Source organism: Ciconia boyciana, chromosome 17 (genome assembly GCF_034638445.1).
Source record: "Ciconia boyciana chromosome 17, ASM3463844v1, whole genome shotgun sequence".
In the NCBI taxonomy this organism is placed as follows: domain Eukaryota; kingdom Metazoa; phylum Chordata; class Aves; order Ciconiiformes; family Ciconiidae; genus Ciconia; species Ciconia boyciana.
In genome coordinates this window covers 779,134-807,123 of record NC_132950.1, presented here as the reverse complement: position 1 = coordinate 807,123, position 27,990 = coordinate 779,134, and the positions used below count along the sequence as shown (strand labels likewise).

Here is a 27,990-nt window from a genome sequence, read left to right as displayed (position 1 = left end):
GTCTGTCCGCCCCCGCTGCCATGGAGGAGCCGCGGCTGCCCGCCCTCATCAATCCCAACAACTTCCCGGCCAAGCTGTGGCGGCTGGTGAACAGCCCGAGCTTCCGCTCCATCCGCTGGGACGCCCGCGGCGAGGGGCTGCTCATCGACCAGCCGCTCTTCGAGTGCGAGCTGCTGGGCGCGGGGCCGGCCTGCACCGCGGGGCCGGCCTGCACCGCGGGGCCGGCCGGCGATGGGGTGGCGGGAGCCGCCGACGTCTTCAAGACCAGGAACTTCACCAGCTTCATCCGACAGCTTAACCTTTACGGCTTCCGCAAGGTGGTGATGGGGCCGGTGGGCAGCGTGGTGGGGCCCGGGCCTGCGCTGGGCCTGGGGGGTGGCGATGGCGATGGCGGCAGCTCTGCTGGGCCCCTGCACCACTTCCACAGCCCCCACTTTCGCCGTGACCGCCCTGACCTCCTCGTCCACCTGAAGCGCCTGACGAGCGCCAACAAGGCGAAGATGGCAGCCGGCCTGGAGGTGACCAGCCGCCCGCCCAACCGCTTCCAGCGGCTGCTTGGCACGTCGCTGCACGGGGACCCGCTGCTGCCGCCCTCGACGCTCGGCGAGGCCAACAGGCCTGGTGAGGCGGGGTGGGCCATGCGGGGGCCATGGTGGGTTTGACAAGCGCTGGGTGGCATGAGGCTTGAAAATCTGCACTCCCCTGAGGGAGGAGGGTTACCTGTCCTTGCTGGTGGCCACTCAGTTCACCCGGTGTAGGAAAACGGTTGTTCTTCATGCAGGTAGATCTGCCAGTAAGCATGGGTCACATGATTCATGTGTTTCAGTCTGCCTGTAGACTACAATACAGTCCCTGGTGTGTACTGCACTAAGAACACCCTTGCCTGATCTCTGTGGAGCTGACACAGCTCTACCAGATGAACGTTACTCCTCCTTGCCTGTCGGTAGGGATGCTTAATAAGCTCTCATTAAATCTGTGTGAAACGATGGGCCATGTGAAGTGACAATTAGAGCATCCTGTCAGTTTTGTGCAAAGGAGAAAAGACCTGGTGGTAAGATTTCTGTCAGTTGTCTCCTGAAAAAGAATTACAAGCTAGATAGTTTTTAAAGAGGATTGAATGACTAGGTGAGAGCTAAATAGAAAATAATATTGTGGAAAAGCCCTAGAACGTGTTTTCTTTCTTTCTAACTCTCCTTGAGAGGATCTGAGTTTTCCAAGACAAATCTGAGCTCTCAGAGGATTATTCCACAAATTCCATATAAGCTTGAGAGCATTGTAGTTGATGCTGTGTAAGGAAGGTGTGAATATCTTGTTTTGTACTGCTCTTAGTCTGATCGAACTGTGGGCTGCTACTAGAAGAGCAGTTCTGCTTCCCATTCCCTTGGTTGCGTGTCAACCATCATCTTCCTTGCAGCTGATACAGCAGCTGTGTTGGCTCAGCACAACGGTCTGAGGAGAAGACTTGAGCAGTCTTTTTGCGGCTGGCTCTCGGGCCAGGGTGGTGCACCACGTGGGTGCAGGGCTGTAAGGCTCGGCGCGGGAGAAGTGGCAGGACTGCGACCAGGAGAAGGGGAGAAGCAGTTGGTGGCACTGCTTCCTGCAGTACCAACCTGCATTTAGAACAGAGTAGGCTATCATGATACTTATTCTTGGTTACTGTTTCAGAGTAGGAATTGTCATCTAATTCATGTGGTTTCTATGATGTGTGTAGAACTACACCTGTAACACCAAGAAAACAAAATGAAGCATTTGAGAAGGGAAGGAGCTTACTTCAATACTGAGGCTAGGAAGCTTTTAAGTTAAAGATTTGGTGTTAACATTGTTAAGACTAAGATGAGTCATTACAGACTTCTTCAACGAAATCTGGTCTGACTGATGTAATGCAGACCATTGTTAGAGTAAATGCTAAGAAAGACTGAGCCTTTTAATTTTTTGACCTCTGTTTTTATGGGTGCAGTTTTAGAGAGCTTTTGTGCTAGGAGTCTCAGTTTCTAGAAAGACAGAAAAAACAAGGAAGACGTCGGGTTTTATATGCAGTCGAGTTCTGACAGGCTGACAATTTACTGTGCACGCTGTACTGACTATTCAGGGGCATGTCTTTGCTGTAAATGTGAGGTAATTTGATAGATAAAAGATATTTTTGTTTGCAAATCGTCAGTCTGTTCCAAATGTCTTGCAGCACGTAACTCTGGGTTAAACATCCAGGAGCAATTCCTGTAAAGCAACTGGTGCTTCGTAACTTGGCATTCTGTGGTGTCTTGTTTATGTATTAAAACTAGATAATGAAAGGTAAAATATAAACAAAGGAATTCTCATACCTCTATTCATTCTCTGTTTATATATGGTAACAATACTGAACAGGAGATGAACGGTCCTATACATTAACTCTTAGTAAATTTTCAGGGCCAGGTTGTATTTATTTAGTGATTCTTAATGACTTAATATGAACTTGAGGAATAACGACTGTATGTTACCCACTTCTTGAATTAGTTCCCACCAGGGGAGTGAAAGAGGTAAATGTGAGGCTATTTTTTTAAAAAGTCCTTTAGAGTGAGAACTGGGAACTACAGGTCTGAGAAAGCTTGGCTTCTACATAAACCCTATCAACGTCAACCATCCTGGAACTTTCAATTAGCATGGCTATATACAATGCTGTGGAAAAGTCACAAATGCAGTGGTTCTTTTAGGAGTTCGATGAGCATAGGCGTTCTCAGTGTTACTGTCAGCATTTCAACAAAGTCACCACAACCTTGAGCTGTTGCGGTAGAAGAGCAAATACCATTCCATGAAATAATGAATGACTAAGAGAGGAAACTGAGAGAAGAATAAAAGGAATACTAGGAAATAACTAAATGGCAAAATTTGGGATATTTTAGTCTAAACTGAACTAGTTGAGCTGACTGGAAAAAAGTTGGCTTTGAATTTTTTTTCTTGACAAATTAAATGACTTGTCATAAAGTACTTTCAAAGTCACTTGGAGGATTTTGACATCGCCCTTCCCTTAGCTGGCTATGAGCTTTCAGCATTGGAGTGTTTATGATTTCCCTTTTTTTTTTCCTTAACATATTGTCTGATTTAACACACAGTACTTTCTAAATTACTTTTGTTTGGTTTAGTAAGTTACTACGCATTTTGATTTATAGCACATTTCTAAATACTGATAACTTGTTACTGCAAGTTTAAGGAGATTGAATGCTACATAGGCAGCTGTGTGTTGGCACTGCACTAATATGCCACTGCAGCAGTTACTGCATGTTCAGGTGTAAGAATACAGTCTGTTTCTGGGTTAAGTATATCAGAGCAAAGGTAGTGTTCCCAAATAATGTTGTAGAGCCTTGGCTCCTCATATTGCCTTTCATTGCCTGTGAAAACTCCTTTCCTTAACACTTGTTTCACTTTATTTTGTACCCACTGCAGGACTGCTGACTGTAGGACAGTTTCCTCAACCTTATCATCGAGACAATTTCTTTCCTTATTCCTACATGTCGACCTCATCCCAGAACCACGGCACTTTACCGACAAAAAGTTTAGATCGGACTCCAGTCCCTTCCAGAACATGGCAGGGCTCTCTTGGGTTGCTTCCAGGGCATGGGGCTTCCTCAGCTTTTCCAGATAAAGGGGTTGCCTTTCCGGTACTCCAAAGGTTTCCAACAGAGGTCACATACACACTCCGGCCTGTTGCCTCTCTTCTGCCGCTTCAGCAAGGGTCTCAAACCATTACCACTTCCCTTCCACAATACAGCAGCTACGCATCTTCAATGCAGTACTCACAAGCCTACCATCCAACAGGTATGAAAATAATTTCTGCACTTGCTTTTCAAAAAGATATTTAAAAGTGATACTTTAAAATGTTTTTCTACAATGCTCTGTCATATGTATGTCTCAAGTGAGAATTACATAAAAAGTGTAAAGTCTAAAAGGAAGAGAGGCCTTTAAAGCAAAAAGATTTTCTGTTTGGTATTACTGTCCTTCCTCCAGATTTTGAGTGTCCCCTGGTGATTTTCCAGATAGCCTCTCTGTTGAGGTTAAAGGGCAAGGAGAAAAACATTTCTCCACAACTAGTCAGTGTTAGGCTAACTTTCTTTTGTTTTTTAATTAAGCAAAACTAGGATGATGATACTAAAGCACTGAGAACTTGTTGAAAAGTAATATACGAGTCCTTGGTCTCATGTTTTCCCAGGTTGAGTTTTTAAAGTTGAAGATCAGTCAAAAGTGTTGGGTAGAATATTTCATTCTGCTCATACTATTTTCATATAGTAATTTTTTTTCTTGCTTAGCTTCTTAATGTTGTCTTTTTTTTTATGTTTCTAAAATGTTTCTGCTAAAATTTTCAGTCTCACTTAAGTGTTTTTGTTCTTCAGAAGATAAGTTGAAGCAAATTATTGTTCTTTTCCTTGCCCTTACCTTGAATTGGAAAAATCACGTGATAGGTTATTTTTTGGGGGGTGGTGGTATGTTTGTTTTTTTTAAAATTTCTCTAAAACTTCTGAAACTCAGAACATAGTGACTCTTTCCTTGAACAAACTACAGGAACTCTGCGTGTTCCTCCCTTGGCAGCTGCACCTTCACTAAGATAGATATCCCTGTTTAGAAATCCTACATGTGGTGCCTGCTGTCTTTCTCCAAGTACACGGTGAAATCTTCACGTCTTTTGTGCGTGCCTTCTGAGACCTCTGCTGAGAATGTTTCAGACAATAATCACTAGTTTCCGTAACATCATTTTGGTCAAGGAAGGATTCTGAGGAGCTAGGAATTTCTTGTGGACACTCTTAAATGTTTAAGACACGGGCAACTTCTGCCATATGCTCCTTGCCCTGTGCTATTTGCAAAGATTACTGTGGTGGCTAGAGCCTGCATTACCAGCTGCAAACTATTAAGTCTCCTCCCAGGAGCAGGGTGTCCTGAGAATCACAGAACCATAGAATGGTTTGGGTTGGAAAGGACCTTCAAAGATGATCCAGTCCAATCCTCCTGACATGGGCAGGGACACCTTCCACTAGACCAGGTTGCTCAAAGCCCCATCCAGAATACCTGCTTCAGGTGGGAGGTGGTCCCCACTTCATGTTTCTGTCCATTACAGAGCATAGGCTGAAATTAATCATACTGAATTTTAGATGTCTGTATCTCAACTTGTTCCCCAGACCTCTTCTATAGTCAAGGGAAGGAAATGGGCATCTCTAGGGTGCGATTCATAGAGCTCGGTTTAGAGTTTGTCTTGAGGGGAGATTACTCATGTCCTGGAAGCGCCTATTTTGCAGTACTGACTGTAGAGGAGTTGAGGGAGACTAGTGTAGATTTAGACATGAATATGTAGAGCTCTATGACTGGATGATGCTAGTCTCTCTCACTGGAGTTATAAAAGTTTAAAGAATAAAATGGCTGTGTTGTACAGGTAGAATTTCCGGGGCGGGAGGTGGCAGGGGAGAGCATGATGAAAGCATACCAGATTTTGAAAGGTACAAAAATTAAGGTGTAATTCAAACTAAAGTAGAGAAACTTATGGAATCTGAGGCTTTTGAAAACTCCAATGAATTAATTAGTACTTCTGAGAAGATGTTTGACATTTCACTAGAGAGTATTATAAATCTTTCAATTTTCACTGTCACTTAGGACTGTCTCAGTGTTTTTACTTCTGTTCCTGTGTATCTCTTAATCTCTCCACTATCCTTTCTTCTGTGTATTATAACATACAGAATGCTGAAAGCGTATTTCTTCATATGTCCACATGAAAAAGTCTGCTTTCCTTCATCTTGAAAGCACAGCACCAAGATTAGCTTATTTGGAAAGTGATAGTTAATCTTAAAATATGCATTTCATAAGTGAGGGGACTAAAGAATGTATGTTCAATCTTATTCTTGACTCTTCTCATTTCACTTTTGAAGTCCCATTAAATTAAATCAAAGTAGAACTTTATGAAAAGATTTATTTTTATGTATATTCAAACTTGTTTGTTAACTTCAGCAACAAAAAGATTTCCCTGGTTTTTCATTATGATTCTTGTTGAAAGGGCAGTAAAATAAAAGATGCTCATCTGGATCTTTTTTTCCCGCTAGCATTAGACCATAATTATTTTAAGGATTTAGTTCTGTTTGCTTTCAACTATCTGCAAAACCTTTGATAGTAGTAGGATAGCATCAAAGAAACGCAGTGAAGCTTTATTATCAGAGAGTGTCCTAATAACGAAAAATCAGTCAAGGAGACTATGTGAGAAATGTTAGTTATTGGTGCCACCTGACACTGCAAGTGCAGTCATGCCTTTCAAATACATCTGGGGCTGTAGGGTTCCTTTACATATGATAACCTTTCTGGTGAGTGGTAGCTTAGGAGTAGTCATGTTATTCTGAATGATACACCCTCTGTTAAGATAAATAATTTTCTTTGTATGTAAGGCTTAAAATTCACACGGTCCAAAGGGGATTCTTAAAATAAATAAGCAGCTGAAAACATCTGTTTTAACACAGCATGAATAGCACCATATTTTCCTTTGAGAAAAGCAGGCTAGATGCATTAGTAACGCACTTGTAAAACTAGTTGTAGGATTCATCTTGCCTAAGATTCATCTGAATGTATAATAGTTAGTTGTACGTGCCTGGGCTTGTCATCTAGATTACATATATAGCCGGTAGAGAGAAACAGGCACCTCCCAGAGGCTGAGTCATTCCAACTTTCTTAGACATATGCCTTTGGAAGACAATTAATTTCTTTCTGATGAGCCTATTTGTTCATTGACTGTGCAGAGAGTGGACAACTGCTAGACATCTGAGTCTATGTAGCAGTAAGGCAATTAATCCCACCTAAATGTCTACATTCAAACAACATTGTCTTTCCCATTTTCCCTTATTGAGGAGACCTTGGGTATCATCTTCATTTTCATCAGTCTTTTGGTTGGTAAAGGATCAGAGCTTGCGTAGTTTTTGTATTCAGGCCCATTCCGATGTATTAATTGATCTGGCAGGAACAGGCACAGCTGCATTCCCGAATTTCCTGCACAGCTTTGAGTACTGTTGACCCAGTTGTCTGATGAGTAACTAGCTTCTCTTAGGCATAACTTTTGGGCCTGACATGATAAGTTCACAATGAAAGGATGGTCTTAAGGTTCTTCCTTGGTATCTCCCATGTAGTGCGTGCTTGCGTGGAATGGAAGATGCTGGAGAGTGTCAGTCTCGTGCCCCTTGGCCCAGCTGAGCTGATAATAATGCTTATTAATGTCTGTTGCTGTCTTCAATGCATAGAGGAGATACATGCGTTCCTTCAATTTCCAACAGATCTTTGGAGAAATTATGATGGTTGTTCAAGATCGGAAAAGATCTGCTGCTGATCATGCTGGATTTGCATTTATTTTTGGGCTTTCAGCTTTCCTGAGCTTGCGTGTAGTGTTGGAACCTGTAAAAAGCATGCAGTACAGATGTGTGCACATCAAACTGTAAGCATGGAGCTTTTTTGATGTACTTAGATCTTATTTACATTTAGGTTCTAACTTCCAGATACATTTGGCAAGATACATCTTTGATAAAACTGTGGCTGAGCTCAAGCATAGCTGTCTGTGTCTATGCTACTGTATTAGACTTTGCCAGGAAAGTGCCTGGGTGTCTTGCTCAGCTCTATCGTTAGATCATTAGCCTGGTTAGCACTCTCCCCCAAAAGGGCTGTGCTTAGTTCAGTGGTTGGCGTGGGCTCAGAACCATTCCCAACAGGCTGTTTGGATGTGGCTGTTTTGACTTGGAAGTGTAAGAGATTTTAATAGTATTAACAGACTCTGTGCCAGATAATGGATCTGGATGCATTTAGTTTACTGGTAGAGCTGTAGCCTTCATGTCTTCAGGAAAGATTACAATTGATTTGTTGTTCTCTACTGAAACATTGAGAGCCCACAAAATAATATTGTCTCAAGAGGAGGAAGATGTATATAAGAATGTGACGTTAATATTGTCATCCCTCCAGCTAAGTTTCATGTGCTTATTTTTATACAATTCATGCAATTTTTCCAGTGTTGAGAAAGCAGGATTTAATGAATGCCTCAATAATTCTCTAATGAATAGTTCTCTGCTTTGGAGACAAGAATGCTCGCCTTGATCAGACCAAATGTACCTATAGCTCATAATTTCCTCTGACAGTAATCCCAAGGAGGAGTGCAGGAGTAGAGCAAGCATGGACTGATGCTTTTCCAAAATACTCCAACAGTGTGGGCTCTGGGAATTAATAAACCATAACACGAGTTGTATTTAATAGCCCTCGGTGGATTTCACTTCCATGAACTTGTCTATTTCTCCCAGCCAATGTAGACTTGTGGCATATGCAACATCTGTGACAAGGACTTCATTTCACAGCTTAATTGCATTTTGTGTAAAGAGCCACCTTTTCTTGTCTCTTTTGACCCTACTGTATATTCATTAAATCTCCATTTGGTTTTTGTGTGAATGTGTCTATATCCATATCCCTCTCACTGCACCGATCATGGTTTTAAATACTGCTATCTTAGTTCCTTCAGTTGCATTTTCTCTAGAATGGAGAGTCCTGCCTCACTTAGCTGTTCCTTCAGGAAAGTGTTCTGTACATCCTCCATGTTGCCTTCCCTGTAACCTGTTCTGTTATTTTCTTACTGAGATGTAGAGTCCGAAAATATACACGGTGGTCAAGGTATGGGTGAATCACGGATTTATACAGTGGAGTAATAATGTTCCTATTTCATTCTCTGTTCGCTTTTCTATTATTTCCTAACAATCTGATTGTTACATTTGTGATTTTGAAGGTCTTTTTGACAGCTGCTCAGTGTCAAGCTGATAGCTTCATGAAACTATCTACTGTAATACCAAGATCTAGTTCCTGATTATTGATTGACAACTAAGAACCCATCATTTTCTGTGTGAAACTAGTTTATTTTTCCCGAGTGCAGAGCTTTATCTGGTGGGTGGTGGCTTTGGGAAACTCATATGGTGGGGGTTTTTTTCCACATCTTCATAGCTGACTGCTCTTTTCTGACATGAGTAACCTGGTATTATCAGCAAGCATCACCTCGCTGCTCACGCACTCAGTTTTTAAAGTACTTTAGTAAAATGATGAGCAGCATGAATTCCAGCGCAGGTCCTTGGGGACCTCCACTGGTGACCTCACTTACCTGTGAAAAGTGCCTATTTATTCCTATCTTCTGTGTTGTGTCTTTAAAACAGCTTATTTTTTAAACGTACAGCCTTCCCTCTTATGCTGTTGTTGCTCAGTTTTCGTAAGAGTTTCTGATTATGACTTTGTTAAAAGCTTTTTGGAAATCTAAATATCAAATCAGCAAGATCACAGTTATCCATATTTGTTTACCTACTGGAGGTCTTTCAAAAGGGCAATGAAGGGTGACTTCTGTTAAACAAAAAGAAGTCTTGTTGACTCCTCCCCATTTGTATATTATCCAGTGTCAACCGATTTTCTATTCCCTTGTATTTCCTTCTAATTTTTCTTATTCACATGTCAGATTTATAGCTTGTATTTGCTTATAAAGTTTTTGTTAATGTACTTCTGAATAACTTCCTTTAAAAGTATTGATTTATTTGCCTGAGTTCTTTGCAGCCTCTTTGGATATCCAAAGATATTGGGGATGGGCAGATGTATGGGCAGAAATACATCTCTTTTTTTTGGCAGAAACCAAATCTATTTTGAGGCAGATCCATCTTGTTTGATGGAGGGAGCTGTATCTTCTTCTTAATTTATTCAGTAAATATTCATTTATTCGGTAAGATGCCATTCATCCTTGTCTCCTTAGTATTCAAATGAGATCTGTGTTCACTGTCAGTTATTTCATAACAGCCGGTGACAGAATGTGCTTTAGCTGGTAATTTCTTCAGGGTATGACTAGGATAACTACACCTTGGACAAAAGAGCTTCAAAATGTCTTTTCTCCAATTAACAGGGTAGGACAAAAGCATGTGAGTGAAGCAGGTATGTTTGTTGAATCTTATTCAATTTGAAGCCTTGAAGTATTATAAATGAATCGACACCTTCGCCTTTGATAACACTGCCCATCAGTAAATGCTTTCTTCAGTGTTATTTAAAAAGTTGTTTTGTGACTATGGGTGATGAGTGGTACCTATCTAAAGTTGGCCTCCATCTTATGTTGGATTTGCTTCTTGACTGACTACCGTTAAGACTACGTTTGTGTCTCCCATGATATTTCCACAGATGCAGTTGTTCTTGCTATTAGATCAGTCCCTGCCATAGCCTATGAGCTGGCCAAAAAAAAGTTCTTGTGAGTGTAAACCATGCTTTTTATGCAACGTTGTGCATTTCAGAACCATTCAGAATCAGTCATCAGTTTAGTCTTCTACACAGTTATTTTTGTTCTCTTCACTTTGATTTACAAACATAACAATTTGTTTGATTAATGAGTTGCTTTTGCTATAAGCTCTACTGACTGTAAGAGTACTGTCATTTATATTTTACTTGTAACTTTTTATAGCATATGGTCTGGACTTAATGTTTTACACTTACCTACTATTTCACAAGCACTTTTTTCCTTCAGGTCCTTCCTTTTATTTTCTTAGAAAATAGGTTATTTGTAAAGTGTAGAGAATCACTCTAGCGGGTTACAAGAAATTTCTCTTTTGTCATTGCTCTCTTGGACTGTTTTTACAATAGCCCTTCAAAAGTTTTCTTTGGTGGTTTTCTGGGATTTGTAAACATACTTCGGAGTTTCCAGTGAGTGAAAATATCATTTAGGTTTTTGGCAACATCCAGAATTGTAATATGTTCACAGGTCATAGAATATTCTTCTGAAAGATGTCCAGATTTCATCACAAAGTTGCTCAGAATTAGCTTTTGAAGTAACATGAGTCATACACATATCTCAAGCTTCTTTAGAAGGATGTCCACTAGCTCTCTCTGTGTTGTTTAGCTCCTATGTTTGTTGCTCCAAACTGCACAAAAATTCAGCAGCATCATATTAAAAAGCTCAATAGGTGTAGATACTAAAAAAAAAAAATTGGTTATCATAGCAACTGTCTCATGTGAAATCCCCCGTAAGTGTCAAGCATTGCAAATAAATTATCTGATCTGTTTGCCATCTCAAGCTATACTTATTACATTTACTTACTATGAACATTGGACTGAATTTGATTTCATCAAGGATTTCTCTCTCTCTCAGAATGATTGCAGATTTTAAAGATTATCTGTCCTGCAAATAATGCCTTTACTTTTAAATTATCTCTGGGTGTCACCAGAAAATAATACCTGCTGAATACTGCCTCATCTACAGAGCTGCTTTTTATAATGAAATCACTGTTTAATTTCAGAGTGTGTGTGTGTATGAACATCTAGGCTCTTCCTACATGAATCCACTTTCTGTGGTATGTTGTGATGAGAAAGTCAAGCAGCCAAATCAAAAAGGTGATATTAAGATACGAAAGACTGTGATTATGAAGTTTCTATGTGTGTGTATATCAATTTTACAATATATATATTTAATATATGTACACATATATTAGAATAAATATTTTTAAGATGAAGAAATCAGTCTTAAAATCACCTGGGAGCTAATAATACATTTCTGGAATTTAGTTTACTGTGTGATTATTGAAATGTTTAATCAAAGTAAGCAATAGAGTTCTGCATACCAAACACAAATTCTGGAGTCTGATAGCTGTGTTTGAATTCTTGCAGCTGCACTGCAGTGTTGTTCACCACCTGCCCACATAGATCCTCTGACTGGCTGTGCTAGTCCTACAGCTTCGACGTACACCCACTGCAGCTTTTTCCAGGTGAGTGTAGCATACTGAAATCAGGTGAAAGCGGAGGAGACTGTACGAAAGAACTATAGGTGTATGGACTTCTGGAAGGATATAAATTTGAAAATTGATCTGCTTGAGAAAGTGAAAGTAATGTGGTTTACAAATACCTATTTCAAAGAACCACTGAACATTAAATGGGTAGTTTTGTAATTCAAGTTAGGTTTCAGGGTAGCAGCATAGTGGGTGTCCTCATCAGTGGAGTGTTTTTTTCTGTATAAGCTTTTTGCTTGACTTCACTAGAATTTGTTTTAGTTAACAAGTCTACGTTTATCTTTGAAGAATGTCCTTGCCTGGACAAAATCAGATTCTTTAATATTATGAAAATACTGGGAAACAGCTCCACTTTTTTGTCCCAGACAGCTTTCTGCAGTCCTGAGTTTCATTTGATGAATGAGAAAAACTAAGGTGACTTTTGGAATTGGCCCCACCTCAGAGATGTCTTATTAAAGATAACTACAGTACTGACTGTAAATGCTTTATATAATTTCAGTGGAAACTGCACCTAATTTGGAGGGCCTGGCTTATCAAATATCAGAAGATCTGAAGTAAAAATGCAAGGGCTTCCTTTTCTATTACAGCATAATGCATAATTTTTTTTTTTTCTCTCACAGAGGACAAGCAAAGCAAGTTATGCTTATGTATGTTGAAAAAGGGTTGACCTACCCAAGCTTGATCGTCCAGTTCCCTGTCTTGCCAATATCAACCTTTGTCTTTTATTCATGATTTTTTTTTATATAAGCTTATCCAAGATGGCCAGGTTATGGCCCGGATAACAAGTTGGTGTGAGGATATAAATAGCCACCGACCAATCATGCCATTGGTACACTAATAATTATTTTTCACACAGTGCATCTTTGTCCTCTCACTTTCATCATGAGCTTCTTTTTAATCCAGGACATGAAGATCAGTCCCAGTGATGGGAAGTCACAGTCAAATAAGTTTGTATCTCAGAAGGCTGAGATCAATGTTTGGGATAGCAACTCATTCCAAAGGAGTCGTCAAGGGTGTTGTTGTGGCTAGACTGAAAGATCACATAAATACAGTGTCCAAAGAGTCTAGTAAAAATCAGTTGTTTGGAGAAGCTAGTCCACGGGCAGCGTGCGGAGTCAAAAGAGATGTAGGCCGCTTACTAGTGGGTGCTTTGATAATATAACTCTAACCAGTGAACTCCCAGTCAACAGCTGCTGGTGCATCTGGGCAGAGATTGCTGGAAGGTAAAAGCAGCAAAAGCAAGCAGTGGCATAAATCAGTTCTACCAGGTCAGTAACTGGCTGTCTCTGAGCAGGATAACACAAGTATTGTACCGAATGGATCAACAGGACTTCCTGAGATTTCTGAGTCTTAGTGTAGCATAGATCATTTCTCCTGGAACATGGTGACAGGGGCTGTGCAGATGGTACAGAAGACAGCGGTTTGCCTGTGGTTCTCACTGAGCTTTGGGGAACAGTCGCTTTACCTTTTGTGTGCTCTGGGGTAGATACTTCCCCAAACTTCTGCTGAGGGATGCAGCCAGCTACAGTATTGATCATCCTGCCCTGCTTGTGTATTGATCGTCAGTAACCACTGGCACAAATCCTCAAAAGCAGTAAAATTCACCAACCCTGGCTGGCTAAGCATTTTTATCATTCTTCACAAAAAATAGCACTTTTGCATTGTATTGTTCCACTCTATATCTTCCACCAGTTGCAGGAATCCAGTGCAATGCTGTCGAAGGGTGGTTTGCAGGGCATTTTAGGCTGTTTGATCACGCTGTGGCCTACAAGATAATACTGACAAAATCTATACAAAACTGCTGGACCAGTCCAGAAGACGGCAAGCCATATGAGCACACTGGCAGTCAGCAAGCTGATTATCAGCCCTGTTTCTGTTGGATCCAGACAGTGCTTTGTGGTCTCAGAAGGAAAAAACAGGCACTGTTAGACAAACCTTGTGCTAGTCTTTACCCAGTCTTGCAGAGAGCATTACTTTACATTCAGCAGAGATTAAGACAGGTACAGTTTCTCAGGGCTTGGAGGCCAGCTGCTGGGCTTGTACAGTACACACCTGACCTGCTGAAACTGCTAGGTGACCCTGCCTGGAACATGGGCAGACAAGGCCACTAAGTAAATGTCCATCGGCCTGCAGTTTGCTCTCCAGAAGAAGCTACAGAGAATTAGCGCATGGAACAGCAAGGGGATATAGATGGTTATACCCAGACATAGTAGGTATATCTCTTGTCAGGTTTCTGAAATCAAGGTTTCAGAGGTTTGTATTACATATCTCAGAGATTCTATTACACTCTCATCACAACTGGTTACAAAACTGGGAGCTCAGGAACAGCTTCATACTCTTTTTTGTTTGGGTTCTCCTGAAGTGGGGTGTAGATCAGTGTGATGAATTGGTATCCTTGGAGAGGAATGAGTCCTGTGAGAGAAAACTCCTGCTGTCTTCTGCAACAGCAGTTCTGGCATCTCACAACCATTAGCGCAGTATTTTCCTGCTGCTTTATCATAGGTGTGAACCGAGGCTGCATCTTGGATTTTAGTGATTTTTTTTTTTCCTTTTTTTTTTTTACTAGCAGCCCTGCTATTTGGTTGTTGTAATTAGCATTGTTATTAAGCTGTCAGTATTTCCTTGTGGAACTGAAGCAAGAGGTAACTGGAAATGGAAGAAATAAATGTGGGAGAAAAAAGAAGAAAAACTTTCCTGACCTTAAAAGCAGTCCTAAGTGGTTTGCTTTTATTTGTAATAGGAATGATAATCAGCCATGTTATTTCAAAATGAAATTGAACCTGAACTACTTCTGAATGATTGCCGAAGCACTCAAGCACGATTGGTTTAGTCCTAGCAGTCCCTGCAAAGGTGTGGTTGTGCTTTACTTCCTGTGTACACTATGCTAATCTTAAGTGAAATGCCCATCTTCCCTTTCACCACTTTCGCTGAATTAGACCATTTTTCCTCTTGAGCTCAAAGGATTTAAATTGTACCTTTGTGGGGGCACTTTCTCCTATTGGAAATGTGTACGAGATCCTATAGCGCATCCAAGAAGACGATATGTGTTGTAACAGCTTCAAGCTGAGGTCCCCTAAGAAGAGGCAGAAGAAGTTGCAGTGTGGGTTGGTTGGTTGGTTGGTTGGTTTGTTTTTGGCAGGGATGATCTCCTCCCTGGACAGTTGACTTTGTAACCCAGATCTTACTTAAAATCTTGGCTGCTTAAGACAATAAACAAGCAATGCAACAAAAGTGAAACACTCTGTTAATATTTAAAAAAATACAACTGAAAAAAATATTAAATGAAAGGAACTATGTTTAAACCTGTATCATAAAAAGATAAAGGTGGCTTGCCTTTAATGAAAAGACTTTGCTGAACTTAACCTAAATTTCTCAAATTCCAGGTTTTATCTTCCCCTCTTTCCCCCTCCCCCTCCAAAGTTTATGGCTATCTGCAGACTGGCACATCTACATGAATCCACAACAGGACTTGACTTCATACAGCCAGAGGAAGGGATCTCATCTCTTTGTGGTATTTCCTTCAGGGACTTCTGATGTTCATGCTGCTGAGAGACCAAATCCTTCACTGGCATTTGATCTGATATGGCTTTCCTAGTAGGTGATCCTGTGGCTTCCTGTTCTCCGATTTATTAATCTATGGAAGTAGCTTTTTATTAACCATTACCTCAGCTAGAAGGTCTGAGGATAATCAGGCACTAAGGACTAATCCTTCATACTAGATCTCTTCCAAAATAAGACTGTATTTTAAATATACCTGAGTTTCTGTTCAACCTCATTATATGACTCGTATTTGTCAGAAGAAATTACCCTTCCAGTGTCCTTTAACTCTGAGTCATCTCCAGAAGAAACAGCAGTATAGACACTGGCTGTTAAAATGTGATTTATCATTTCACTTGGGTAGGACTTGCTGCTTTTGAAAAACTCTTCATTGTCTTCTTTCTGTTTTAAATGTTCTTTGATTTATATGAATTCTACTAAAAAAATTATCATTCGATTGCTGACTGTGTCCTGTCATCTTGCAGTGTCATTACAGTGAAATATTTTAGAAGCGTTCAGACCTGCTCTGTGATGGCAAAGGCAGCCTCTACAGGTTCTCCAAGAAGTGTTTCTGACCTGAAGATCTATAGGGCTTTTATACAGATTTATATAGACTTGGAGTCATGCATTTGTGGGACACTGTGTCGAGACAGGAGTGTCCGGAGGTGAGGCTGTGACAGACAGGGCAGTTCTACAGTATTTGTTTTCATAGGTGTCTGAACTCCCATTCATTATGTGACTGGTGCATCCCTGGGAATCACCCCTTGTGTGGATGCGTATATGGACAATCACTTGAAGAGGAAAAAGATGTTATTGGTAAGTAACTGTGAGTTCCTCAAGTTGTGTTGTCCATATGCACATTTACAGCATACATGCCTTTTTCTCTTGCTTAAAAATCTTGTGGTTTGTGCTGTTTTTAGACACAACAGGTATGCTTGAGTTTTAGAAGAACTGAAGGCAGGTAGATTTGCTCTATCATTTTCTATCACACATGTGGCACGTGAGGGGAGTGGTTCTAATGTACCGCACAGGTCCTACTGGGACTGGAAGTCTCTGGTTTGAATACTCAGGTGTACTTGTACCTGCAGTGCACAGAGTATGCAGGCAATGCATCTGAAGCAGTACAGAGGTACTGGTAAGTAACCTTCCGTTCTCTCCAGGATAGACAGTGAATAGAAGAAAGCAAGCGTGCCAAGAGTAAGGTGGTTAATGAAAACCAGGACAAAGTAGTAGCCTTTTTTTTTTAACTAAACCTGCTGTTTTAACTGAAAATAACAGACAATCTTTCAAGCTTTTGGGTAAATGAACACTTCAGTTGATTGTTCAGGTTCGCTTCAGAAGCCTTACAGAACCAATACACGTCCTGCCACTGTAATTTTTTGATATAAAAGTTCACTGTATTTTGTTTCTTCCAGAGTCCTCCAGTGCAGTCACCTTACGCAGCTGAATTTCTGCCCTCTAACTGGCCTTGTAATACATCTGATGAAGACAAGAAGACAGAAGTAAATCTTGAAGCTGTGTTTCAGATTGTTGATGAGATGCATTCATCACCCGAAGCTGAAATAGTGAAAGTGGAACCTGTGGAGAGCCAGTGTTCAACCCCTCAGTCTAACAGAGGTCAACCACTGCTGGTTAATAGTGAGAATAGTGATACACCTTCCTCAACTGAGGAAAGCCAACTGGAATCTCTTACTCCTGTAGCTTCAGATACATCATTTGTGATGGGAGCAGATCAAGGAGTAACTTGTTCTCCATCACAGCCTTCTGAATTTCTTTGTGCTACCCATACCACTGTGTCTGTAGAAAGTGCTGCTGCTGAAATAGTGCAAGAATCTATCACCACACAGGAAGCACATGAAAAAGTGAGAGAACAACCAGACCACTGCCCAACTCAGTCCTCTGTAATGTTTGTTCAGGAAGGACCATTCAATCCAGAGCAGGTAAGGGGTAAAGGGAGGTAAAACAACAGCTTTTTTGAGATAACTATATTAGATAGTAATGCTAGGGTATGGACTGATAGCTTTTTAATATTCTTGCCTGCTTAAGAACTAAAGGCTTCTTTAATTAAGCTTTTAATGGACAGTGACAGGTTTGCTTGGTAAAGCAAGATTTAAAAAAGAAGAGGGGATGAAAAGGTATCGCACATTAATGAGCATGAGATGCGTTAGCCTGTGTTGGCCAAGTTAGGTTGCTCATTTGCATGGGAGAAATATGTAGTGCAGGTGTATTCATGGGGATGAAGTGGAAGCTTTTTTAGGTTATAGCATACTTAAATAAAAAAGTATTTTGAGAATTGCCACTGAAGGCAACGATTTTTTTAAAATTTAAATGGTTAGATTGTTTCTGATAAACAATCAGTTATTAAGTTTCTTTTTTCTGTGGAAAGTATAATTTATTGACATTTGAATGGTATAAAGCATCTGCATTTATTTATACTTTGTGGTGTCTGACAAGTTGTAATTGTACTTTGGTTTACCTGTCTCTGGTCTTCCCTGTATGCAGAATCGTAGGTCTCGTGCAGTGAGGGGCATTCTAGATGTTAGTCTGTTAAGGCAGCAAAGGCATGCTCTACTTTTTTTTGTTTTGAAAACAAAGTAAAAGCAAGAGATTGACTGCATCTGTTTCTGCTGCTTGAGACCTACCTTGCATGTAGGCACCCAAAATTTCATTTTTGTATATCTGTTGAAGCTAGCATTCTATTGTGCTATAGGTATCTTGATGCCTTCAGTAAAGTTGATAGCTTGGAAATCCTCAGCTGGTGCAAACTTGATTGTTCTTAGTCATCTTCCTCTTGGGTATCTTTACAGAAAGAGATGTCTATTCTGATTAAGGCTCTGCAAAGCTCAAGCCTAGACCAGACTGTTCTGCTCAGTGCTGTGTAGAGGAGAGCATGTCCTTGTGCTAGTGCCTACAGAGTTGGCAGTACTCCTTAATGAGTACTCGTTATCTTAAGTGTTGACCGCACTTTAAACATTGTCAGTTTTGACAACTTTTGAAGTGCGTTTTTAGCATTGTTGAAGGCCTTTGGAGTTTGTGGTCCAAACTCCCTTGTTAAGAACTGAGGGATGAAGTGTGTGAACCACGGAGTTGTTGGGGGGAGAGGGATTTTGATTTTGGGGCCCTGTTGCTTGTGTAACTGGTGAGAATCCCAGTGTTGGTCCTGGTCTGTTTATCTGGACGTTAACTGGTTAAATAACTGGGGCTTACCCTGTGTTGAAGAGGAATTCAGGAACGATCAGGCCTTTTGTTTGATGGATTCCCCCCTTTTGTTAGAAATATTCTTTCCCTTACCAGTCTCCTCTTCCATAGCTCAAGAGAGGCAAGGTTAACTTAACCCCCCAGCTGCCTCTTGGCTCATGGTGTTTCCAGAGCCTGGGATCATGGCAGGTGCAGAACGCTCCAGAGGCGTCGTCTGTGCTTGTAGTCCCATCAGGCTCCTACAGTTTGCTGTCTTCCTTGTCCCTGAATCTGGAAGCCTTCTGAGGCTTTCAGTAGCTGTCAGTGCCATGTATTTCAGAGCAAGCCTACAGCAGAATAGTGGCTGTGCACAGAGGACAGTTTTATTCTGCTGTGTAGCAGCCCAGGAGGAGCAAATTCCTCCGGTGTTAATACAAGAACATCAAAACAGCTCTGCTGGGTCAGATCAAAGGTCCGTCTTGCCCAGTCTCAGGACAATAGCTGTAATCTGATACATAGGGAAGAGCAAGAACAAGGCATGCAAATAGAACAGGGCATTCCTCCTTATACTTTCCAACTACTTTCAACTTGAGGACTTGGAATGATACTGTATACTTAATCTTAGTTTCTCTTCTGTGGACTGAAGTCAGCCCTTGAAACCATGTCAGTTTTAGCATACAGTATCCTTTGACCAAAGAGATACTTTGCTCATGATCTGTTGCACAAAGAGCTTCCTTTTGTTCCTTTTGAGCATGGCTGTGGCTAGTTTCATGTGATGCTTCCTGGTTTCTGTCTCAGAAGAGATATTCAACTGTCATCCTGGCTGCTTACTGCATGTCACTTGTGATTTTACAGATCTCATATCACAGCCTCCTCAGTAGTCTTTTTCCCCGACTGTACAGTCCTGCTGTAGTTTCCTCTGCGTGGCAGCTGCTCTGCACCTCTGGTTAGCTTTGGGTTTGTTCTCAACTTCATCCGTTTCTACTACAGCCTTTTTTGAAATGAAGAAAGCATTGAAGTTGTGGGAAAACGACCCATTTTTACAGTGGCACAAAGATGTTTGCTGGTTTGTTCTCTGTTTCTTTCACAGTATTTCCTAGCATTTGCTCTTGTGACAGATATTGAGCCTTGAACTGTCCTCCTCATAGAACTGTTTAGTAAAAACCTGCTTTATTCTGCTTTCCTGATTTCCTAAAAGATAGCAAATTAAAGAGCAATTCTTTACATGAAAAGAGTTACTACGTTCAATAGTTCAGATCCAGCGTTGTCCTCTTAGCCTCAGTGAATTCCTGTTCTAGACTTTTACAGGTTTTGACCTTTAATGGGCATATTTTATTCCACTCCTACTCATAAGAAATATTTTATTTTCTTCTTAAAGTGGAAATACAACATTTCTGTAATGCTTGGTCAAGAGGAATGTCTCCTATTTTGTTCAGTCTCCTTGGCAGTATACCTATCTGAAGGTTGAAACTGTTGCTTTCTTTGGTGAAGGTTAATCCAGCAAACCCTATTCATGTGAGCTGTTAATTTTAGTACCTTAGCTTCTCATCGTGGTTCCAGCTGGGTATAGGTATAGTCCAGTCGCTGTCTCATAAGTCACGTAACCAGTGAGATGCAGCAGATTTGGCATTTTTCAATAATTGAAGTGAAAAGGCAAAACATTCACATCCGTCAGCTTTGGTAGCTTTGTCTGATTCTCCGCCAGACAACGTTTGGGACTCTGAAACTACAGGCCTGAGTGAAGAGTCTGTCCACAGATGTGGTAAATCCATGGTCAGAAGCACGTTCACTTAAAAAACCAAACAATAAAAAAAAGAGATAACTTGGGAACCAGATTTGTGTGGGCTAGGCTGATGCTATTAGGATGAAAATCTTATTACTGCCTTTTTTATATTACATTACTAGAGAGTTGGTGCGTAAGATCCTATAAACACAGTGATAAAAAGGAATCTGAAAGGGGTACTATGCAGTATCATCGCTCTTCAGTTTCCACACACACAACTGTAAGGCTTAAAATTGGACACAGCATTGCAAGTACAGGTTCAGCGGTGAGGGGGAAATGAAATTCCCTCCGTTTGCTGGCCATGCTCATACCCGGGCAGCCCACGGTGTTGTTAGCCTTACTGGGCACTGCAGCATCCCCAGGTCCTTTTTAGAAGAACTGCTAGTCAGAGTTTCTAGACTTCTTCCAGCCTGTAGGCTAGTAATAATTTCTTAAGAATGGTTATGCCAATATGCATTTGTTTGTTTGTTTATCAAACAATGCAGTTTGATTTCTACATCCCCTATCTGATATTGCTCTTCAGTTCATAGTGTATCTATTTTTCTCTTTTTTTTAAAGAATGAAATTTGTAGAATTGTTTCAAGAACATTTGTCCAGTGGAGTATCCAAGTCAGGGATATTTGAGAAATATTCCCTTCTCTCACTAGTTGGTGCAGGCTCCTTACCCATTTTTCTAGAACTTGTTATGTAAATGTCACCAGGAATGGAGAGGTTTAGATCATCACTCACGAAATTTGGATTCTAGCTAGTGAAGGTAGTGAACTACAGTCCTCCTTCCTTCTCTTTGTTTTTATGCCTAGGAAGGAGCTGTGGTTCAGTTTAGACAAAAGGCATTGCTAGCCAAATGGTTTTCACACAGCCTTGTTAAAAGTGCTAATGCAATACATACAGACAGCACATTTCAAAGAACAAATACTACAGTAAAGTAGGTATCTAGCAGGTGCAGGAGGCGTGTTGGGGGAACTAGCTCTCCCTGGAGTATGCAGTTACTGTATTCACACAGGCCTTTTTGAATATTATTATACAACTTTGTCAAAGATTTTATATGTATTTCTGTTAATATGCATACACATTGCCTTTTATATGTTTAACATTGAGTAACAACAGACTCAAGGTGGAGAGTGTGATTTTTGGAATTACTAATAACTTATTACCAAGTGTGACGACCTTTTGTCTTCTGTAAACTCACACATACCAGTTTTCAAAAGCTTTTTTTACCTTACTAGAAGGAAATGTTGCAGGCTCTGAACAATCATTCATCTTTAGGGTATTGATTGATAGGATATTTGCAGAAGAGATTAATATTCTAGAACAGGTGATAGTGAGAATGTCTTTCTGTCTAAAGGTAAACTCCAAGTGCTTAACTTTGGGCCTTTACTTCCTCAGTGGAATAGAAACATAACTTGGTTGTTTGGTGCCTTTTTTTTTTTTTTTTTAACCTACAGATTTTTGCCACATGATCATGGAAATACACCAGTTCAGTAAATGGTTGCCTGCAAAATACATATGGAGCAGCAGCAGAGGGCTCCAAAAAGCAAGCAACACATTATAATTTAATGTCTTAACAATTGGGTGGGGTGGGGTAAGATTTCCAACCAAAAATGTGCGGCTCGCATGTGTAGTTTTGCATCACACAGCTCTGTCAAGTTGTTTGAGCTAGATCTGTCATTACTAATACACGTGTTGGTAACAGTGAGTGCACCTGGATTTCTTCTAGCTTATTTCTTGTAGCTAGTTTGATAACTGAGGGCAAAGCTCAGACTGTGAGGACATGTACCCTAACTTTGTATATTTTAGTTTTGTGATTTCATGTTTTGCTTAGTATGACATTTTGTAAGAGCTTGAGTTTCAATTTGGCAACCTTAATTCTGAGTTAAAAACACTTATTATGTAAACCATCTAGGCGGTGTTCAACACTTGCGAGATGTTCTTTTGGAGTGGAGAAGAATAGTTATTATTTTGTCCCTAAAGTGATTACAAGAAAATATTGAGTGATCTTTGGTTTTATTTGTTTGTTTGTTTGTTTGTTTGTTTTAAGGCAAATACTAGTGTTAAATGTGAATCTAGTACGTCAGAGACAGAAGAGAGACAATTCATTTCAGGAGCTGAGCCTGTGAACAAATCTGTAGAAGAGACAGATTCATCTGTAAAACCTGGATGCAGGAAAAGGAGACACAGTTCACACGATGGCAAGTCCCCTGGTAAGAAGAGATTCTCAATTTTTTTAGAGATTTCTGAGACAGCTACTCTGAAACTATTACAGAAAGGGGAGATCAGAATAGTTTAGTTATTGTCTGCAGTGTAAGTACACTTATGTGGAAAAGGGTGTAAATCATATCAGTAAATAAAACCTGAAGCTCTGGGAGTTGTGTCAGAAACCTGGATGTCACAATACTGAGATGAAGTCCATAGATATGTTTGCTGGAGGGTGACAGTGCTATGAAGGAAACACTGAGTAATGAGGTGAGTACTGAAATAACAGGGAAAAAAGCCACCAAACTGATGAAGTTAGTGTAGAAGTCCAAACCTTTTGTCTCAGATCACTAAATTTTGTACCAGTCTGCTGATGTGCATGCTGAAATACATGAGAAAAACAAGCAGCAGAATATCTGAGGCCAAACAATTCACAAATCTAGTAACTAAAGGAAAAACCTAAATGTCCACAGATTAGAGAGTCATAAGAGGACACAGAGAGTACTTCAGATCTGTTCTAGAAGAAGAGTTAGTGCAGCCTGCAAGTCTCGCAAGAAGCTGTTTCCCTTACAGCTGTTCATCAAAGAGCTGGTTGTAGAGTTTGAAGAGCTATTGCTCACTTCAAAGGGTAGTTTCTAGATTCCAGATAGTGATGCTAGTTAATAATTCAGCTCATAACGTCCATCAGTTTCAAACATTTAAGTAAGTAATAAAGTATTTTTGTCAGGAAGATGAGAAAAAAGGTTGGATGCCATCTTGAAAGAGACAGGCTTTTGTTTAAAACACAGAATTGAGAGTTCTTATTCAATTACTTCCTGGTATCATGGATAATTAGCAAACTTCTCAGCTTTCATATCTAAAGCAAAACATTTGCTTAATATGCCAGTGGTAAAGTTATGTACAGGAACATTTTGGAAAGCGTTTCCATGGGATTGTTCCATAGAGATGAAACACGGTTACGCTAATGCTAATTAGTAACAATTAGCATAGAGTCTGCTCTCTGGGAAATGTGATAGTCATCCAGGTCTACGTTTCCACTGTGGTACCTTTTAGTCTTGGTGTACTTGTAAAGGGTAGAGACAGGCAGCAGACCTGAGCCAAACATGAGCAGGCTCAAGCTGGCCCAAAATAAATTGGGCACGTGGTACAAGCCTCGAAGCTGGCATAGCCCATCTCCTGTGTTTCAACTGTGAGCCGGAAGCAAACAGGTTTAAATATAAGCTGACTTCTATTGCTCTGACTACGTTTTTCTGTCAGTACCTCCTTTCCTCTGTGGGTCTTTGGAAACAACTTCTTCCTTAATCTTCCTGTGCCAAAATATTGTATCATGAAAATTTCCAGGTGTTTCTTCACAGCTTATCCTCTGAAAGTGATTGAATCCTGTCTGCCTTCCTCTTCTCCTTTGGGCACTCATTTGCAAGTTTTCTGAGCCCGCACTTTGTTACGTGTCCTGCTATAGAGCAGGCTTTTTTTCCATCTGTTTCAGTAGGCTGCTGACATGATTCACTTTTCTTTATTATGTGGTGACACCAAGTTCTAGATATCACACAGCAAGAGCCAACATAATGTGGTACCAAAGGCCACTGCAATGAAGATGGAAGGAAAAGTCACTTCTGTGACTGGGAGCAGCCCTGGGCTGAAACCAAGGTGATAATCTGTACAAAGGAGCCAAGAATCAAACCCTCCCTGTGGAAAAGGCATTGCTTTCCTTTGAAGAACTAGACCAGATTTCTTTGCCTTTTGCAGCTATCCTGTAGCAAGAGAGACAGCTGTTGTCTTACTAAAATGCAGTCCCCAGGATTTCCCTCCATAGCTGCCAGCCCATCTGTGCAGCACCATAAATCACTGAAATAGGTTATCTGTTTTCTTCAGATGAAAAACAATATACTTATTCAACTTTCTCAGCTAAATTCTAGTTTACCAGTTGTGAGAACGTCCTGCCAACCAGGGTCAAGATGAAAGGTCTCTCTAGCCCATTGTCCCGTCTCCAACAGTATCTTTGGCATTTTTGTACTGTTAAGTAGAAAAGGTCTCAGTAAACTTTTCTTCAATTAATTTTTCTAGTCACTTTTTGAAGCCATGCAAACATTTAGCATCCACTGGGTTTTTTGTAAGTTAATGTCATTAACATAGGTTAATTACACAGTGGGTGAAGAACCCTCCTCTTTGTTGTGAATGCAAGTGTTTGCTTTAACCATATCTTTCCTCCTCATGCACTAGTTGTCTCTGTACCTGACAATTTGACAGAGGGACACTGTTTTCCTTGGTAGGAGGAGAAGAACTATTTGTGAGTCCTCCCAGGAGTCAGAGGCTGCAACAGAGGGTGCAGAACTTAATTCAACACCACGATACATCATTGCAAATGAGTATAGGCTGTGTCATCTGTTCCCTTCCCACTCTTTCTCTTGAGAGACACTGGGTATGGCTCTCTAGTTCCTGGGATGTTTATCACATTGAGGTGTGAGGGATAGTTCACCTTTCAGGGACGGCTTTTTTCAGCCCCAGGCTCTTTCTTAGGACATAGATTTGAAGGTCCCAATGATGCATCTTCTTTCTCCACTACTTTCTAGTTGAGCTCATCTATAAAATGGGATTTTTGGAATAAATCTGTCTGCTTATGTTGGGAGCATCCACACTTGCAACAGGAGTCCTTTCGGACTTCATGAATGATTGATAGGACCTCTGTAACTTCTCCACGTATCCTTCCCCATCTCCTCTGCATTGTACTCCACAGGTACACTCAGCTAGTGAATATAGCTGTACTGGACCTAATTCTGTGGTTTGTGGTTCCTCTTCTAAAAAAGTACATAAGAAGGCCAGATTCCAATCGGAGAAATTTTTGTTTGCAGCCCTTCTTTCTGGAAATAGGGATCTCGGAGCGGAGCAGGTGGAATTTGTAACTTCTGGATTTAAGCATTTAAGCTGATACCGATACATTAAGGAAAAAGCTTTCTTTCTCAATGGCTGGCCATATATTTTTTGTGTCGTCTAGTCCTTCAAATAATCTGGCAACTTCCTCTAATTTTTTTTGCTACAAGAACACAAACATAATACTGAGATGCTACTGACTTGCATGAACCCATCATTATCACGCCACAAGGTGCCCTAGGCATTTACCACCCGCTCCTATGCCCCTACAGTTGTGTCACTATGCATTCCCTTTCATTCACTGCAAGGTGAATAGATTTATGGGTGCAATTGCTAAGGGCAAATCTTCATTCAGGCAAGGTCTCCCAAGCTATCATATGTTCACTTGAACTATTTCCTACACCTTCCAGTCAAAAATAATTTCATTGAGTTCATTAGTGTTCCTAATAGGTCACAGTGAGATCTCCTACAAAGGTGTTAAGAGTTAATGTGGGGACAGGCCTGGCCCTGAGCTCTTCAACATCTCCTGTCTGAAGCCCAAAGTGAAGTTGTTCTCAGGACTTTGAACTGCAGCTTCTTGCTCCAGCTCAGTTGCCATTACCTTTATTTCATTATATATTCAGGGAAGGACTTTCAAATTACCTGTCCTGGCAGTCTGCTGTTTTGGATGAGTGGATGTTAGATGCTGTCTCCTAACTTCACATAATTCAGAGTTGCATTGTTACTAGCCCCCTCATTTCTCCATCCCTATGCATTTTCAAGATTTGTTCCCAACAGAGCCTGCTTTGGCAGGAGGCGAATGTCAGACAGTGCAGAACTGGAGCCTCTTAGGCCTGAATTTGTAGTACAGAAAAAGAGCAAGGGCTGGAGTACTTTTCCTAAGATGTGAATGTGTCTGTTTAGAGTTTAAAGTTCACACGGGTGACGTTTGCAGTGGTAGTGCTGTTGTGACTTTATCAGGGTACTTGTTCACTTTCTTGACCTGCAAGGTTTGGCCACACGTTGGAAGTATCTCCATTTTGCTGTGGATCAAAGTGATTTCCAAAAGAGGAGTCTCTTGTTTGCCCTCTCTGTGATACCACGAGTTTTCTCTAGGATCTTGGCACCAGCTATGGCGTACTTTGAGGCAATTGTGCCTTTTATGGATAAATGAAGGTATATGTCACAAGCAGAACAGGCCTTTCTGTAGACCCTGCCAGGGTTTTATAGTAATGAACATTTGGCAGTTGGTATCCATGGTAGTGAGTGCACATATAAATAATATATCTTGAAGAATGGGAGCGCTTTTCCTGTGATTTGTTTTGTTGTTATTTTATATTTAACATTTTGCAAAATTAGAATAATTCCTATTCTTTAAACAGTAGGCCTCAAATTCTCAAGTTACAGCCTGCCTTTCAGGCCATATTTTATAGTACCTGCTAGAAGTACAATTGCTATGTATGCTGCCAAGTGAAACATAGACAAGGACTGATACTTACTCAGCATTCCCTTTTCTTCCTAGATCTCCATCTGCGGGTAGACGTGGCTTGCAAGCGGGGGTACTTTCCCCAGGAAGAAACAAGAGAGTGAGAAGTGGGTGACAAGTATGTGAAAATGTGCAGCAGCTGCCAGCTGGGTTCCCTTGTCAGACTCCAGCGGCAGTGCTTTGCACACAACAGGCACTTTGGATCATTTAGACTGTTTTTTTTTTAAAAAAAACACCTCTGTTTTTTTGCTTTCTTTTTAACTGTGTAGGATATTAGTCGCTCCATTTTTTACACGTCTTCCATTATGTTTTCTACCTGTCAAGTTATAAAGCATCTAGTGGTCAGAGTATTTAATATGAAGTAATTACTTAGCTGCTTGTATTCTTTAGATATGGAAAGTCTGAACTTTTTGTAAACTTGAAGCCTTAAAAACTTTCTCAAAACTTTCTTACTGGGAAGCAAATTGTTTTTAGTGCTGTATTTGGGATCTTTTTATTTAACTTTGTTGGAAGCTACAGTATACTCGGCATAGGTGGTGTTTGGTGCTCTCGCTGTCTTTGCTTGAAGTCATACTGTGGCCTTTTACTGGGAATTGTGTATGAAACAAAAGGGTAGGAAAGTCACAAGATGCTAGGCCTGAATGGGTCAGGGATTTCAGGAGAGCAGCTATAGGAAAGATGAGCTAATTTTCTGAGTGATTAACCAGGAAATGCTCTTCCTTCCTAAAGCAATGCTCTGTTTCAGCAGCAAGTGTATCCTTTCTGGTGGGTATCCATTACATATGACAGCTGCTGATCTTTTTCATTAATGGGGAATTCTTCTGTTTTAATAATTTTCTTTTGATTCTCATGGTATCTGTAATGATAAGTTATTTGTTGTTTTAGTACTTTGTTTTAAATAGGTCTTCAAAGTAAATTTTTAACTTTTAAGATATAATTGTATTTATATTGCTAGTAGAACTTAAGTTTTTAATAGCTATGCATTTGTATTTATGTAGGATAAAGGGGGCATATTCTATATTTGTGTCATTAGGGAAGCACATGTGGAAGAGCACTTAAAACATAAATTTAATTGCTTCATGCATGTTCATACTTCTCTTATAATTGATTAGAGCCAGCCCTGAGCAAAATGCACAGGAAAGGAGCAGAGAGAATTTATCAGGATCCCCCCCTCAGTTAGCGCTCCAGAGCTTTGTGTAGCTTCTAGC

At 40.5% G+C, this 27,990-nt stretch overlaps 1 protein-coding gene across 1 annotated transcript; it reads left to right on the top strand.

Annotated features, from left to right (window-relative positions):
- The first annotated feature begins 20 nt into the window (after positions 1-20).
- Positions 21-26,940, top strand: HSF5 (heat shock transcription factor 5). The gene is made up of 6 exons (XM_072882501.1): positions 21-621; positions 3,418-3,789; positions 11,641-11,738; positions 16,712-17,236; positions 22,295-22,457; positions 26,819-26,940. The coding sequence occupies exons 1-6, from the start codon at positions 21-23 to the stop codon at positions 26,884-26,886; spliced, it is 1,827 nt and encodes a 608-aa protein (XP_072738602.1). The 3' UTR covers positions 26,887-26,940.
- Positions 26,941-27,990: the final 1,050 nt, after the last annotated feature.

Bases quoted from the DNA above. Each gene is read 5' to 3' on its own strand.
- HSF5 (XM_072882501.1), top strand. From the start codon at position 21: ATGGAGGAGCCGCGGCTGCCCGCCCTCATCAATCCCAACAACTTCCCG. The intron at 622-3,417 runs GTGAGGCGGGGT...TACCCACTGCAG, and splicing joins CGGCGAGGCCAACAGGCCTG to GACTGCTGACTGTAGGACAG. The intron at 17,237-22,294 runs GTAAGGGGTAAA...GTTTGTTTTAAG, and splicing joins GACCATTCAATCCAGAGCAG to GCAAATACTAGTGTTAAATG.